The sequence below is a fragment of the Onychostoma macrolepis genome, chromosome 08 (genome assembly GCF_012432095.1).
Source record: "Onychostoma macrolepis isolate SWU-2019 chromosome 08, ASM1243209v1, whole genome shotgun sequence".
NCBI lineage: Eukaryota > Metazoa > Chordata > Actinopteri > Cypriniformes > Cyprinidae > Onychostoma > Onychostoma macrolepis.
The window spans coordinates 21,561,262-21,578,727 of record NC_081162.1 but is presented as its reverse complement, the minus strand read 5'-3'; the positions used below and the strand labels follow the sequence as shown (position 1 = coordinate 21,578,727).

The 17,466-nt window shown below is 38.4% G+C and overlaps 1 protein-coding gene across 5 annotated transcripts; it reads right to left on the bottom strand.

Annotated features, from left to right (window-relative positions):
- Positions 1-319: 319 nt before the first annotated feature.
- On the bottom strand, positions 320-17,142 carry sin3b (SIN3 transcription regulator family member B). 5 transcript variants are annotated; one of them, XM_058785361.1, is made up of 20 exons: positions 16,364-16,501; positions 15,015-15,121; positions 14,765-14,930; positions 14,433-14,477; positions 12,893-13,234; positions 12,169-12,321; positions 11,402-11,524; positions 11,195-11,284; positions 10,964-11,082; positions 10,637-10,847; positions 9,843-9,959; positions 9,516-9,754; positions 8,982-9,165; positions 6,139-6,832; positions 5,809-5,978; positions 4,791-4,964; positions 4,553-4,645; positions 3,334-3,425; positions 2,732-2,930; positions 320-1,400 (listed from the first exon to the last, which is right to left on the bottom strand). In XM_058785361.1, the coding sequence occupies exons 1-20, from the start codon at positions 16,445-16,447 to the stop codon at positions 1,167-1,169; spliced, it is 3,636 nt and encodes a 1,211-aa protein (XP_058641344.1). In that variant the 5' UTR covers positions 16,448-16,501; the 3' UTR covers positions 320-1,166. The 5 variants fall into 5 exon arrangements, with proteins under 5 accessions (XP_058641344.1, XP_058641342.1, XP_058641343.1 ...); XM_058785359.1 differs by lacking the exon at positions 16,364-16,501 and adding an exon at positions 16,572-17,142 and having other exon boundaries at positions 321-1,400; XM_058785360.1 differs by lacking the exon at positions 16,364-16,501 and adding an exon at positions 16,572-17,142 and having other exon boundaries at positions 321-1,400; positions 14,777-14,930.
- Positions 17,143-17,466: the final 324 nt, after the last annotated feature.

The following is a 17,466-nucleotide window of genomic DNA, read 5'->3' as shown; positions in this document are numbered from 1 at the left end:
TGGAGGTTTTCAATTTTTTAAAAAGTATTTTTAACGTAAAATGTAATAAGGATCTTCAGGAAATGTGCTTAAATGTAAAAAAAAAAAAAAAAAAAAAGTGGGGTGAAACATGACCCACACACTTTGTTCAACTTTCTTTGGACGATACTTCACAGAAAATCTTCTGCCTGTCCAAACATGTATTAAAAAAAGCTGGTTTTCCTCCATGGTATCTGCAGATAAGTAAATATTAAATTGTAACATCCAATAAGTCATAAGACAGAATAATGTTGCTACTCCAAATGCACAATCTTCTGATGAAAAGGTGAGAATTCAGCAAGAACCATGACCCGTTCTTTAAGAACTGCACAACTAGGTTGTTTATTTTGTGATAACTGATACAGGATAAATGTTATACATTCTTTTTTCAAAACACTGATATTTTGTCATTTTTCTGTTTTAATATGTAAAAATTACACCAAACAAAAGCAAGGATTTGGCGAGATCGATATGATACATGATCTGGATGTTTAACAAAATCGACTATAAATCATGAGCAGTGATTGACGGGCGACACTGGCGATCCTCTGTTCAGTTATAAGAGACGATGAAAACAAAGAACACAAAACAGAGAACTAAAACAAGGACGTTACGGATAAGATGCCAGTGTGCGCCAGAAAAACATAATTTTTCCAAGTCATCATTCATAGCCAAGAAAATGCACACAGAATAATCTTTCTGCTGTATATATGCAATTGCTCGAGCTCTTGAGTCGACTTTACTGTACAAAAAGACATACAGATGTTGTAGACATACTTTAAACCTAGTCTCTCAATACTTCAGTATGAACAAAACAAAACTCTGGTTTCAGGAGCTAAAAACTACAATGGACTTTCTTTAAAAAAAAAAAAAAAAAAAAAAAAAATGACATTCACATTTCTGAAACGTCTGGTAACTGCATCGATCATGATGGACTAGTGTCAAGATGTGATGCTTTTCAATGAGGCATTCCCTCCTTTGAGCAGCTGTCTGTCCTCAAACCACTCCTGTCTGTTCGCTGTGTTTCAGCCAAGCATGTTTAAGCCCGGCCATTTGAAAGAGTGAGCGAGAAAGAGACAAAGAGAGAAAACAGAGAGAGAGAGAGAGAGAGAGAGAGATCACAAAATCCATCCCAAGGCTTGAGGTTGTTACGGTGAGGCGGGGGCCTTGCTGTTGTAGTGCACCTGGTACCTGTTGACATGCAAGCCTTTGACCTGCATAGACACACAGGTGGTCTTGCAGGGGATCATGTCCTCGTCCTCTTCTCCCATGAGCCAGTCTTGCACGCTGCGCTCGGCGCTGGAGGACACATGCTCGCCCAACCAGCCCCGGTGCCACTGCTCGAAGCGCTCGTGCTGGGCCCGTGCTACTCTGTGCTGGGACTAGAGGAAGAGATGGGACAAAAAGAAATAAATACACTACTAAGGGCTTACGCACCATATGGTTCTAGGAAATAGCCTGCATGGTGGTTCTAGAGAACCAATTTCACCCACGGGCCGTTTTCCTGGTTGCATTCGCACCGGCACCAGGAAGTGGCTGTCAGAGGCGTCTTTAATTGTGGCATTTACAAACATCAACAATGGAGGATGCTGTGATCAGAGCTGTTTTTGTGGTGTGTCGTGGGTTTCATGATAATTGAGATGGAATGTAAATGCACAATTGAATTTACGCAACTGTAAAAGCATTAAAAAAAATGCGACAACATGCAGTGTTAAATATCCTTGAGGCTGAGAAAAGAACAATGCTGCAGACAACAGGTAGCTAAATGGCGTTATCGCTGTTTTCCATGTTGGTGGAGAAAACATTTTTACATGGCTTTTTAAAAATGCCAGGTAGCTGGTGTTTCGTATGCTTTTGGCCAATCAGTGAACTAAATGAATGTTCCTAGTTCCTGCAGTGAAAACACGTCAAAAAGGAGGAACTTCCGCCAATAGTTCTAGGAACTATGAAAAGGTTCATCCAGTGCGAAAGCCCCTACTTTTAAAAATCTTATTAACACCAAACTTTTAAACTTATTCAGGAAGGATGCATTAAACTGACAGTAAAGACATTTATAATGTTACAAAAGACGTCTATTTCAAATGAATGCAGTTCTTTTTCTATTAATTAAAGAATACTGAAAAAATGTCAGTTTCCACAAAACTATAAAGCAGTACAACTATTTTCAACATTTATAATAATAAGAAATGTTTACTGTGCATCAAATCGGCATATTAGAATGATTTCTGAAGGATCGTGCGACACTGAAGAGTGGCGTACTGGCTGCTGAAAATTCAGCTGTCATCACATGAATAAATTATATTTTGAAATATATTAAAATAGAAGTTGTTTTAAATTGTAATCACATTTCAAATATTACAGTGTTTATTAAATAAATGAAGCCTTATTGAGCATAAGAGACTTCTATCAAAAACATTATAAAAGTTTTACTGACCACACACTTTTGAATGGAAGTGTATATGGGAAGCATTTTCATCTCTCTTAATAAGGTTAATAAGCTTCTTTTGTGATCTTAACCATGCATGAGTTATACGGTTAGCATCATTTATTATTTGAATTTAACAGTATTTTTGAAAATCAATTTTATAGAGATTGCACTCACAAAGCGCAAATTTAACTGACGAAATACTAGAACCAAAAATGTATATTGACTATAGAAATGTTCAGAATCTTTTTGTCGTTTTTTATTAACACATGTATTTTACAAACATACCCTCCGAGCCTTCACCAGGGCCCCTCGGCGGTACATGTAGTCTTCAGAGTTCATCACAAACACCATCTTGTGCGTGTTTAGTTTGAAACGGCAGTCCAGGTTCCCGGCTGTCTCCACACCCATCTTCCGATGCCACTCTCTCCGGCAGCGCATGGCTTCCACCTGCTTGAGCTGCCAGCCGCGGAAATGCCTCAGATTCCTAAAGGTGAGGTGCAGAACAAATGTCAATCTAGTTTCACCTTAATTCAACATTTATTACATTTGAACAAGCAATTTTTTGTTTATATTACAACAGCAGTGTGCGCCTTTATACTGAGACAATCAGCCTCAATTATACCTAATTTATTCCAGAAACAAGGTCAGATAATATGAGGGGTCTAAAAATAATAAGTGTTGCAGTGAGAAAGCAAGTAATAATGGGCTTGTAAACAAACAAACAAACAAATTTAAATAATAATAATAATAATAATAATAATAATAAAAGTAGAGCAGAGCAGAGCAGAAATAAAATTCATGCAAATTAGCAATTAACCTTCTGGACACAAAGGAGAAAGAACAGGCATAAATAACGCAGGTTAAACAAGCGCAAACATTGCTTTTACCTGGGTAGAAACACAGGCTTGAAGTAGTATCCTTCTGTCTGAGAGCATACAGATTCAGTTCCTATATACTGTTCCATATAATTAGACAGGCTCTGAAACAAGACATAACAAATATTAATGCACTAGAAAACAAGATTACACGCCTGCCTCACCAAACCAGGTTACCCTATTAAATTTGACATGTTTTTTTTTATGTAAAAAAAACATGTATTTTTTATTGTAAAAATACTAGGGATGTGACGAGATCTCGTGGTACAAGAACGTGATGATATCCTCAAAAATATTTTGCAATGTTTACATTACAGCTGCACCATTAATCGTTAAAAAGTGCGCTTGCGATCTTGATTCAAACACCCACGCGATCTCATTTATGTCTATTAAGACTGTTTCACATCGCGAGAGGACCGTGAGATGTTGAAGAATCAGAGGGTCGACCATCATCAGGCTTCCGATGTGAACGCTGTCAACACGCACTGCTCAAGCTCCGATGCGAAACAGGTGTTAAAAGACACTCAAACCTGCATTCATGCTGCTGCTGATCCAGAAAGAGCAACACAGTCTTTTCAACCACACATCATTATTTCTGTTACAGACATTTAAATACCAGAAGTACTGGGATAAATGTTTATAGTTTGGGTATAAACACTTAGTCTACAGTAGCGATCTTAACACTTGTATTGTAACGCTCATCATCTTCCGCCAGGAGGTGGCGACAACCCGTTTAAAAAATGTATTTGACATTGAATCATTCATTCAGGAGATTCCAGTAGTGAAACAAGTCTTTATGAACACTGACAAATTAATATTTTTTTTTTTAAAAGACTTAAGCAATGAACATTGTCAGAACAACTACTAAATCACGTTATTTTGTGAGAGAATCGTGATCTCCAATTTACTGAAAAAAAAAATTGTGATTCTCAATTTATCCATGTTATTACTGTATATAATTCATTAAAATAGAAGTTTAATTTCATAAAGTATAAGTTGATTTCACCTACATTTTTTGCATTTTGTTTTTCAGTTGAATAAAAGACTATTTTCCCTACATATTTAATCATTGAGGATTAAAAAAAAAAAAAAAAAAAAAAAAAAAAATCTAGAAAGGATCTAAAGTCTAAAAATCTCGTCTCGTTCTCGTGAACCCAGTCTCGTGTCTCGTCTCGTGGGATAAGCGTCTCGTCACACCCCTAAAAAAATACAGAACTTAGTGTGGAGTTACCTGAACATCCAGAGGGTCATCGCCTTGGGCCTCCTCCGTGTCCAGCAACTCGATCGTTAAGGTCACCTGACCTTTGTTTTGAATGAACATGACCTGATGAGAAACAGCCAAGAAATTACAAACTAAACAAGCATGCCAAGTCATAGGATTAATGCAAGTGAGGAGATAAATATAACATCTGAAATTAGATTTCCACATAAATTTTGGTCATATGTATGGACAACATTAGGTCAAGCACCTTGAAGCAGTTTTCCTCAGCCATGACTCTCTCAGCCTTCCACTGGTAGCTGGCCTCCCAGGCGGCACGGACACACTGGGACGAGAGATTGCCACCAGCAGCACCCCTCTTCCTCTCGGCCAGGTACAGCTCAGTGACTTGAAGACACACCTCATCACTGACCAAGTGCTGAAGCTGTTGGAGTAAATCAGAGAGAAGAGCATGTTAACACCTAAACAAAAAAGATTTTACTTGCTCTTTTCATTTTAACTACTTTTCCATTGTTTTTTTATGTAGACATGCGCTAGACGAACATGTATGAGCTTTGTGCTCACGTCTCTTGCACAGTCTCGCACATTTTTAAGATGTCATGTCCAGCTAAAAGAATTTCAACTTTTACACGCAGCACCAAAACAGTGGTTCTATCAGAAGACCCCAGAGGTGCAGCAAGCAGTGCAAGCTTTTGTTTACAGTAGCAAGTTGGCATGGCAATTGTTTTATTTGACAGAAACACGGAGGAGGTGGCATTCTGCGCTGTGCCTTTTAAAAAAAAAAAAAAAACACATTCCTGAGCACTGCGTCTCGTGTTTTTAGACGCAAAGACGTGTTCTGTGTAAACGGTTCCCTTCCCAGTCAGCTCACTCCGACCATTTAAGAAACACAAACTGCAAAAAATAAAAAGTTATTTGGGAACTTTTATGCTTATGATGCCTTCATTGGGCTGAATGATGAATTAAAATAAAACCAAAATCGTGTTACGACTTACCTCGATCATCAAATCGCAAAGAATGCCAATTCAATTAAATAAATTTGCATGCCTGTATACATATAAATAGCTATTTAATATCTATTCAATTAAGATAATGGGTGAATCAGAACTGAGGTCATCTACATAAAGTCTTCCAAGACTTCAAGAGCAAAACCAGTCATTTGTAAAAGATCTGCGAGTTGAAAAATGGTTGTAAAAATTATGGCCCCTTTAAAAGTATACAAATGCCTCAAGAATCTTAGCTCTGTGTAATGCAACTCTTCAACCCACCTGTCTTACGATGTTCTGAATGAGCTTGTCGATGGTAAATCCGATGTAAGCGTGGATGGTGAACATCTCTCTCAGGGTGTCCTCGTATTGCGTGGACTCCAGGTTTCCATCCAGAAGACTGCGTACCATGTCTAAGAACGCTGGGTAATATTCCTCTAACTCTACTTCACCTGATACAACAGACATTACTTGTAAAAATTTGTGCAAGCCTGTTAATTTAGTTGTAAAACCAGATTAGTAACTATCCCACAGCAAATGTTAGTGGTGCATCCAACGCAAAACTTGTGTAGGTGTAAGTGTACATATGCATCGTTCAGGAAATCTACTCACTGGGCTGTTTTAGACGCAACTCCATGGCCAGGTCGTTTGCCTTTTCTCTGCGCCCCTCTCCCATGAGCAGCCGTTCCCGATTCTGCTCTGCCCTGTGTTCCAGTAACTGTCTCTCAGCCTGCCTGTAAACCCTTAGCAGCCGTGAGCACAGAGTCTGGTGCAGCCGCAGGAAGAAGTACCAGTTATTATTGACGAAGAACAGGTTGTAGACGCCATCCAGCTCCTTCTGGTGCTCAGCCTCTGGGTCCCGCAGATCCACCGCCTCCCCTTCTGGATTCATACTGTGGGCGGTCATAGAGGTGTCCATGCTCTGAGGAGAAGTGCATCGTCTTCGTCTGGAATCACCGTTCAGCTGTTGCTGGCCGCCCGTTGCTGAGACTCCGCCTCCTGCGGCGGCGCTGTCCTCACCCTCGGCTTCCTCGTCCGTGAACTCCTCTGTCTCGCTAAGCTCTCCACGACGAGCGAAAAAGAGGTCGGGGACAAAGTGCTGGATGATACGCTTGATGTGGTCCTTGTCGTCCTTGTGGATGGTGGGCTGCCGCTTGACATGGTAGATGATGAGAGAGGCGGCGTCCTCCAGGATCTGTTTGTCTTCGTAAGTGAAGATCATGTGTGGTTCGCTGGTCGAATTTGTGCCTGAGCCATCACGACCTTGCTGGCCCACACCACCCTCTTCTGTGCTCTGCTCCTGCCGCTGTAGAGGAGAAAAAACAAAAGCGCTAATTATCTGCATGACATATGAGACTCTTGTAGCAAGTGACCCGAGATGAGATTTCACACGGTGTACTTGGTTTTTATTGAGCAGGAATGCAGAATTGAAATGGTGACGAAGAAGAAAATCTGTTGAGTTCTTATTGTTCATGCATTAGTTTATTTAGACAATAAAGAAACAGATCTATGTGCTATACCTAACTTAAACTGCTTTTACATGGGACTGTACTTGTCTCAGTTCAACCCATCCAGAAGATTGTGTCATTTATTATAAAAACAAACAAATTATTCCAAATGTTATTTTGGCAAAAAAATAAATTAAACAATATATCTGGTCTATTGCATTCCCTAAGAAACATTCTCAAAGTTATGGATGCTAATAGGGATCAAAAGTGAAAAAGAATTAAATATGACATTGTAAAAATCACACCATGAAAATAGAGCAGGAGAAAAAAGTGAGAGAGGATTTGGGGAGTTAAAAAAAGAGATTTTATATATAGTAGAGCGGAATAATTAATGAGATGTTGTTCAATAAATTGGGTGACTGAAACACCTCCTTTACTTTTTACATTGTGAGAAGAATAAAAAGAAAAAGGGTGCCAATTAGAGCTTGAGACTGTTTTAATGAATAATAACATGGCAATTTAAATGCTGTTATAGATGCAATGATTTAAGCTTTTGATTTTTTCCAAATCAAATGTCACTGAATTAATGAGTAGAATGTTTACTTAACTCACTTGTCTGTTGTCCACAATTTTAGACCTTTATTAACCTCCACTGCAACTACATTTATTGAAGTCCATGTCATTATTGATATAGACCTAAATGATTACTCCTGCCATCAAAATAATGTAGTATATGAAATTACAGGTCAAAATTAAGGACAGATTATAGTTATGGAAAAGCTCTTTTCTAGATCCTGAGAATTAGGGTGACCAGTGATCTATATATCTATCTCTCATATATATATATATATATATATATATATATATATATAAAACCCTGGACCACAAAACCAGTCATAAGGGTTTTGAGATTTATACATCATTATTTACACATAAATAAGCTTTCCATTGATTTATGGTTTGTCAGGATCGGACAATATTTGGCCGAGATACAACTATTTGAAAATCTAGAATCTGAGGGTGCAAAAAAAATCTAAATATTGAGAAAATCGCCTTTAAAGTTGTCCAAATGAAGTTCTTAGCAATGCATATTACTAATCAAAAATTAAGTTTTGATACATTTACGGTAAGAAATGTACAAAATATCTTCATGGAACATGATCTTTACTTAATATACTAATGATTTTTGGCATAAAAGAAAAATCTATAATTTTGACCCATACAGTGCATTTTTCACTATTGCTACAAATATACCCCAGCGACTTAAGACTGGTTTTGTGGTCCAGGGTCACATACATACATACATATATATAGTTATTTATGTTATATAAAAAAGAACAAAGAAGCAAACCATAAGACAAGTGATAGAGATACAAATGAAATAAACTTGTCTTTCAAATACAGTGGGTTTATTTAACATGTATACATTTATTTAACATTTTTTGTTGTTTGATTAACATTAATGAGACGGACAAGTATTTGATTACGCTGCTGGCCCTTTAAGACCGCATGAATGGATGTAATATTCCTGGTTTTCACCCACCTGTTTACATTCACTTAAGCCATAATAGACTGCATTTACGTGAAATACTCGACACGATGGACATTTTAACAACTGTGTGTGTATTTGGCAGTTCAGGTGCAAGGAGAACTGATCATTCACGCACGAGTACTTCTGGTTTTTGTCATTCGTGATTCCACCTATCCTGCCTTCAATAACTGCAATTTAATTGATAACGAATTGTGATTGGATGGTAATTTTGTTCTACGACAAGCTTAGCTACCTTTGATTAGGCTGTAATTGCGTGACAGAACACTACTACTACTCGCTCTGATCACCCAGTCGTAAAGAAATTTTGAAATACGGGACAAAACATGATTTTTTCTTAAGTCAGGACACTAAAATAGAGCTGAAATACAGGACTGTCCCGGGAAAATGGGATGTCTGGCCACCCTACTGAGAATGAGTCATTAGGCCTTCAGAAACAGAAGATCAGCTTAACTCACCTCGTCATAGATGCTCTCTATTTCATTGAGAAGACTCTTGGATCGGAGAGCCTTCATGTCGTTCTGTTTGAAGTTGACACCCTGGTGGTCCAGTGATTTCAGATATGCCTTCTCATATTGCTCTCTCCAGATTTTGTTGAAGCCCTGCTGGGCCTCCCTCCACTCCTCCTCTTTAGCTTTCAATCTAAGGGAAGAAAATCATCCATTTATTTCTTCAGTCAAAATGTAATTTCTGCTCAACTGAGGAACTCTTAAAACTTTATAAACATAAATGACTGCAAAATTAGGGACAGTGTAAAAATTACATTACCGTTTCCTTTTTTGATTAACTATGCTGGTTTGATTAACTCTGTATACTGACTTGCAAATCTCAATCATTTCCCCCCCATGAAAGCTAGGAGCAGCAAATGCAGAATAAATAGGTTGCTGACCCCTAAACTATTTCATTACTTTTTCTGTCAAATGTAACTAGAGATACCCTGATTGTCATTTAGGTGAGTGAAAAGAAAAATAAGACTTTTTTTTTTTGTTAACCTTTTGAGTACGACAGGAACTGCAGTGGCTGGACTCCTCTTTAACCCGTCTATGATTTCTGGAGCCTTGTCACCATAGATACGATAGATTGCACGACGCTGGATGACCTCAGAAGTTCCACCAAGACAGTCGTCCAATCGGAAGCGCTCTTGATCCTCCGGCGAAAGGCGGGATAATTTCTTCTGCACGCTCTCCAAAACTCTTATCGTTGCCAAATTAGTCTCAAGCACAACATCCAGCTACAAAGCCAAAAAAATCCATATCAATCTCAACTGAGTTTCAGTTGAAACCTAAATCTCCTGATATTTTTCAAAGAGATCATCTTACCTCAAACCTCTCATCCTCACAGCGATGAAGTTGCTCTTCATATGGTGTTTTCTTGGAACTCACAAAAGTGGAGTCTTCTGACCAAGAAGGGAATGAGACCCAGGTATCATTCAGCACCTACAACAAAACAATGAGCTTAAACCATTTGTACTGCCATCAGGTTTCTGACCCCATGACTGAAGCCTTAGCAATATCTGGTTGCACTTTTTAAAGATGTCTTATACACAAGCCACTTCAGATTTGGCATGAATATCTAGCTTATTTTCTACATACAAAATTACTGTTTACAAACAAGCGTTCGGCAGCGACACCTCCAGGTTCTCCAGGCACCCTGGAAAAAGAGCTATTCATGATAAGTGCTTCCATTCAAATTCAGCTGAAATAGAGCAGTGTGGGGGCTGAAACACCCCATTTTCCAAATGATTCATGGAGAGGGCTTCTGTGGATTTGTACCATTATCTGTGGATCGGGACCAACCCAGGATTTGTGTCATCATTAACGCCTCTCCTTTAAAGACCTAATGGCCGAGTGGCTGACATTTTTGTAATGGTAGATTTGCATAATTTTATCTTAGATTATTAGCATAGTGCTGGGGTGAAATATGTATTAAAGCAGTAAAGAAAAAAAAAAACACACGCACAAACATATTACATATTGTCAATAATAAGTACAAATACTGAAGTAATATGTATAATATATACACAGAATTATAATGTATATGATATTATTAATTATATGAATAATAGAAGAAACATTACATTGCGCAATTTCAACTATTTCTGAAGATGCAGTACCTCTTTGCATATAGCAGTTCGGCCACTGCATTTGGGCTGCTGGTAGGTCTTGGGCAGGGCTCTGTAGCTGGATCCCAGGCGTTTACAGGAGGCGTAATCCACTTCTCTGCCTCCACCCTCCATGTAGCGGTCAGAGAGGCCCGTGATGGCATGAGACAGCTCTTTATCACCCAAAAATGACTTAAACTGGGTGTACAGTTCTGGAAACTTCCTACAGAATGAGGCACCAGTGGCATATGACTCATGAGTGACATGAAAGGGCTGCAAAATGCACCATATGAAAACAAACAGGATTAAATAAACATGCCCTATTTAAATCTTTCTTACCCCAAGAATGGAGTCACAAGCTGCAGGAGTTCGGCCCCTGAAACCACTTCCTGATTGAACAGAGCTATACAGCGCAAGAAATTCTCGTACACCTCCTGACTCTTGAGCAGACGGCGAACCTAAAAAAAATAAATGAAATTGTTCAATGGCTGTGACTGCATAATAAATCCTATGGCAATGGCTGACTTACTACCACTTACATTTCAGAGAAATTTTGTTTATGAAACGCACCTTGTCAAAGAACGTGAATTCCCGTAAAACTCCATGCTTTCCGACAGAGGCAAAAGATGGGTCCTTGGAGCAGGAATACTTCATTTTTTTCTATATGAATAAAAACAAATAAATTGTTTAAGCACAAGTAACCAGCATATACTGCAGGTCTTTAGGACACATAGGCATATGGTATCCCTGCTTTGGCAGAGTTTTGTGAACTCTGACCTTCAGAAGGGGGGTCATGTGGGGCAATAACATGGGTCTAGGTCTCTTCTTGCTCTGTTTATTCAGTTCCTCTTCCTCTGCTTTCTTCAGACTGTCTTTGCCAGTCAAAGAACCTCCAGTAAACTGGAATCAAAATAAATAAATTAATTAATAAATACTTTCTCTACCTTTCAAAAGTCTGGGGTCAGTAAAATGTTTTAAAGGTTTTGAAAGAAGTGACTTAGGCACTCCAAGACTGTATTTGTTTGATCAATAATAATAATAATAATAATAATAATAATAATAATAATAATAAGAAAAACAACAACACTGTAAATTTAGTTGATTTAAAACAACAGTTTTCTAATTTAATATATTTTAAAATTTAATTTATTCCTGTGATGGCAAAGTAATAAACATGGCAAAAATAAAAAAATTCTTATCATCAATGTCAAAAACAGTTGTGCTGCCTAATATTTTTTGTAGAAAATGTGACACTTTTTTAAAATCTTTTGATGAATAGAATGTTCAAAGGAACTCATAAGAAACAGAAATCTTTCATAACATTATACATGTTTTACTGTCACTGTTGATCAGTATAGTATGATACATCCTTGCTGAATAAATTAGAAGAAAAAAAACTAACAAAAAAAAAAAACAATACTTACTGACCCCAAACTTTTGCATGACAATGTAAACAACTGAAAGAGAAAACCCTTTTGTTGAAAATCAATACAAGCGCAAGACACAAACATTTTTTAAAAAGTAGACAAAGGTCATTTTCTAACCAGAGATCTCTTTGCATCAGGCAAAAACTGGCCGAACTCCGCAAGCAAATCCTCTTGACCTTTGAAAAGGCTTGCCACTTTAGAGAAAACCTCATCTTCAGTCATTCCTCCAGTGCTACGCCCTCTGCTCTCCTTCACCTCCAGCTGCTCCTTCTGCAGATGGACACAGGACTCACAAATCAATGAACATCGATAAGTTTACAGGATGGGTAGGAAAACAGTCCATTTTGTCTATTTCCTTTAGCACTAGTAGGTAGTAGCCTAGTTTCAGCCTCAGGCAGAACACCCACGGATGGCCCACAGTCCGTTCATTGACAGTCTGGTGCATACCGCATGAAAAAGGCAGCCATCTGCTAAAAATCACAAGCTCCAATCTGATTGGCTTGCTGAAATGCAAGACATCCACAAGCAGAAATGTATATTTAATGTCTGTAAAATTATGAGACCTTAATACTTTTACAGTGACAGAAATTCAGATCACAAAGGCTACAGACATTTTTGCTGACCTAAATGGCAGATAATAACAAAAGGAAAGTTCTTGACCAGAATATGCTGCGTAGTGGATCAGACTTTACGTCGATAGTCAAAAGTCTTGCTCTGTGATATTGGTGGTAGCCACCCGGTTATTATCTGGGCTGGTAATACAAAAGGTTGCAGGAAGGGTCAAACCTCAAGGGAAAAAAAACAAAAAAGGATAAAAATGTGACTTCACCATTGCTCTCACCTGGTATGTATGTAGAATTTCCAGAAAGGCCCGGTAGGTTTCTGGGTTGTCCAAAAATCGGTTTTTGATCTTATTGACGTAACTGATGGCACTATCAAACTCCACAGGACTGGGCTCTGATGTGGGAGGGGACACCGATGTGGTGGCCGGCTGTGATTGGCTCTCTCGGCTGGGCAGAGGAAGTGACAACCTGCTTGATTGTTCAGGAGGTCCAGATGATGAAGCGATGCTCTCCGGAGAGGTCACAGCTTCATTCGGAGCTGGTCCTGCTTCAGCCACTGCTGATGAAGAAGAGGCACTAACCACAGAGCTGCCCGTACTCCTTCCTGGTCCTGGAGAGACCTGAGAGAAAAGAAACCAAAGAAAAGCCTTACTTTAATACACCAAGACAGCCAACATCCCCACACAGGTTTATTACAACAGGAGAACAAGTATACATAACTTTTATGCAAAACATACACTACCTTTCAAAAGTTTGGGGTCAGTAAGATTTCATGAATGTTTTTGAAAACAACGCTCACCAAAGGTGCATTTATTTAATGGAGATGCAACAATATTTTATAGCAAAACTGATTTAATAGTGTTTTTTAATGCATAAGTCTCTTATGCTTAACATGGCTGCATTCATTTTGAAAAATATTATTACAATTTAAAATAACTGTTTACTATTTTAATATATTTTAAAATGTAATTTATTCCTGTGATGGCAAAGCTGAATTTTCAGCAGCCACTGCTCCAGTCTTCAGTGTCACATGTTTCTTCAGAAATCATTCTAATATGCTGATTTGGTGCTCAAGAACATTTCTTACTATTATAAATATTGAAAATGATTGTGCTTTATTAAGGTTAACTCTGATACATTTTTTTCAGGATTTTTTGATGAATAGAAAGTTCAAAAGAACAGCATTTGTTTGAAATAGAAATCCATTGTAACGTAACTGTCTTCAGTGTATGTTTGATCAATTTAATTCACCCTTGCTGATTAAAAGTATTCGTTTAGTTAAAAAAAAAAAGCTTATAATCTGTTTATTGCATTTGAGAAAACATGGTATAAAACAGTCATAACTGGTATGCTTGAAGGTATGAACAATTCATCAGCAAACTGAATTCATTGTAAAACTCTGTGTAAAGTTGCTTTGAATGGAAATATCCAGAATTGTGGTACATGAATGTAATTAATATATTATTTTCGAGTAATTACAACTATAAATGTTGACCATGACAATCAAAATGACATGGAAGCAATTATAAGTTCTTATAGATTTTCATGAAATAACAGCCCATTTATTCTAAAACACAAAGTTAATGTCATTTGGACTACTCTCTGTCAGTCTATGTGGCATGACGTCACCAAAGTGTGAACTCAAAGGAAGCTAGCAAGGGGCCCATTTGGGACAGGGCCAAAGTCAACATGAAATCAATATCAACCCCATTTTCTCTCTTAACACACGTTCCTGTGTTATTGTGCACAGTTCATCAGTGCACATTATTCCAAATAAAAAATATTTGTCTTTGTAGTCACTCATTAAAATGAAATTACTTGCTCCGCCTCTTCTTTTGTCTTCTGCCAGAAAGTCCATGTGTGCTATTGAAAAGGCAAAAAAAATTGCCAAACAGCTATTTAGGCATTGTTTTAGCAAACTTGCATTCTAGAACACAACACTTGCTTCACAATCTATTCCCGCTAGCTAAAAATAAAGATCTACCCTAAATTATTTTTCTGTAAATATCTTGCTTCACTCAGAAAGGTCATAAGTAAAATTAGCTGTGAATGTGGTTTAATGATGACCTTTTCGTGGCTGACGAACTGAAACAGTGAAAATGAAGAACAAAACACAGACACCAATACAAACACGTAGTAAACTGAAGCACCTCATGTCCTACCTGTGAGGACAACGGGGACTGAAGAAATGCCATTCCATTCTTGGGAATTTCGATCCGATAACCAGGCGGTAGAAAGGCATTAAATCCCAGGACAAGGTCAGGATGCCCATGGAAGAGCTGAGAAACTCTGTTGATAACTCCTGGTGTATCAATGCTGTGGATGGAGATATCAGAAATACAATCACACAATGCTTTTAGTGCATTGGAATGCATTTAAAGTGCACAGACACCAACATACCTTTGAGATTTAAACTCTTTCATGATATCCAGAAACTTATTGTATATTCCCGGATCATTTCCGAACCGTATTTTGACTTGGTCCAAGTAAGATAAGGCATCCTCCACCTGCAACAGATGTAAATCTTGTTTAGCCAAATTATGTTTCCAAACAACACAATACAAAATAAGCATGTATACAGTTACAAAAGTACTGTGGAGGTACCATGGTACAGTAAAGGTGTGGGATGGTAATAACATGCATTTGTCAATTTTTTAAAAAAAAGTTACTTTTTTGACAAATTACAATGGTAAACCCATAGTATTCATTGGAGCACCACGGAGCATAATGCAAAGATACATGAATTTTACTACCATGTTATATACTAAAGTACCATGGTATTACCATAAGATACAAATAACTGCTCCATACTACTGCCACAGGACGTACGCTGAAGAACACCATGGTGGTATTGTGGCAATTTTTTTTAACTCGGAAAGGACTGATGTGGGACATCAAGTCCATTTCTATTGAATGTGGATCCACATCACATTGAATGACTTTGCATTTGCTTCTACTATTAAAGTAATACATTGTCTACATTCTTTGAATTATGCAAGAGAAACAAAAAAGCCCCGTGAAATCTAAACCACTAACAGTTACACACATGCAAAACGCAAGTTATTCGATTTTTTCCTCTCGGTTCACAAGAACAAAACCCCAACGAGAGAGAGAGAGAGAGAAAAAAACCGCACGACTAAATAAACCTTCAAGCTAAAAAGAACAGTTACAATGTCCTACCCGGCCACTGCGATGCAGAAAAGTGACCCAAATAAAGCGGTCTGGGAGAAAAAACAGCCGGTTTATATTCTCTTTGTGGTTTTATTAATATTCAGTGAGGAAAATAAAGGCTCACTGACTCTTTTAGCTTTGCTGCGTTAGCACTAGTGCTAGTCACAACACACAACAACCCCGCTACGATTTCACAACAAAAACAAACAAAACGCGATTCAAACTGCTTTTTAACAGAGAAACGCTTCAGATATGCTTAACATACACTTTTCATTTCTTTCAAAGGTCGGGTTAAAACGAAAAGCGACACATTTATGACAAAAGCAGCTGTTAGCAGAGCAAACCCCCCCTTCTTTCTCTTATCTACGTCAATTATATCAAATAAACCTGTTTAATCTTAAACAAACCGAGTGTGAAGAGTGATTTCTGGCGGAGCTACAATAAATATCTACCGGTTTTGGTTTTAACAAAGAGCAGCGGTGAAAACACGACCGCGTAAGGAGAAAACATTACGTTAGACTTTAATTCAGCAGATACACTTCCATCATGTTTGATTGGTAAACTAGCATTGCTTTTACCAGGAATCCGTGCCTTAAGCGACAGCAAATCGACTTTTCCAGCTTGAAATGATGTGAATAAGTGCGTGAGATTTTCAAATCCATTTACACACACTCAGTGTGAATGCTTTGATATGCCCCATATGCATATGAACCGCACAGCACTTCCTAATACACAATGCGTTGTAGGAGAGAAGGAAACACATGCACTTGCTGCAATGCTTCTTACCTTTAGTTTCTGAAAGTGCTGCTGCTGGACTTGCTTCTGAACCACATAGGCCTTGTCTTGGATCTGGTTGATTTGCTTCGCAGTGCTGCTGCGAGCCTGAATTTTCGCCATGGTGCGTTTCCTTCCCCACCAACAGCCACCGAAGCCACGATGATTTACCGTCCCTCCGTGTTTGCAGGTTGTTCTGGCGTACAAAAATCAGTTCGTATCGGGGGGCCACCCAGCTCTCTTCCCCCCACAAGTCCGGTCTACTTTACCGACGGCCACCCAGTTACTCCAGTATAGACTTCCAGCTCAAGCCCGCAAGTGTGTTCAGACCTCTCAATCCCTACTAAAACTACACCGTCAAGCGTTCGGATCAATATCGAGCCCCCATCGATACCCGCGAAGAGAACCAGAAACAATGCATGTATTTTTTTTTTTTCTCCAATGGTCGTATTATTTAAACAAATGATGCATGTCTCTTTAAATTCGGCGGCAGCTGTGCGCTCGATCCTAGCGTCCGGAAACGGAGGGAGTTGTGGAGAATTGAAAAGCGCATGCGCACAAACCGAAAGAAGGCGGAGTGTACGGGATCTCAGCGGCCGCAGGCATGAATGGGATTCTGCACACGTTTTTGTTCACTGGGAGAATCTTGTAGAAAAGTTGTTTTGCATTGATCTGAAATGTTTTATGACTCATTATAATTGCTTTGACCAGTAATTCTGATCAAATGCATATTCTTCTTGTATAAAGACTACATTTTCTACAGTATTATTCATTTGTATCAGAGGATTGTTCTTGAATGTCAAAGTTCACCACAGTCTAAATGAGAAATTGCATGACAAGTGTCATGCTTATTAGTCATACATTTTGAAAAAAATCAGCAAATTAGTTGCTGGAGTCAGTCTCTTGT

Coding starts and splice junctions, on each gene's coding strand:
- sin3b (XM_058785359.1), bottom strand. CDS start 16,682: ATGGCGAAAATTCAGGCTCGCAGCAGCACTGCGAAGCAAATCAACCAG. Junction 13,235..14,432: donor CAAAAGAAGAGGCGGAGCAA/GTAATTTCATTT, acceptor CTTTTCTCTCAG/GTCTCTCCAGGACCAGGAAG. Junction 9,166..9,515: donor GTTCCTGTCGTACTCAAAAG/GTTAACAAAAAA, acceptor TTCTTCCCTTAG/ATTGAAAGCTAAAGAGGAGG.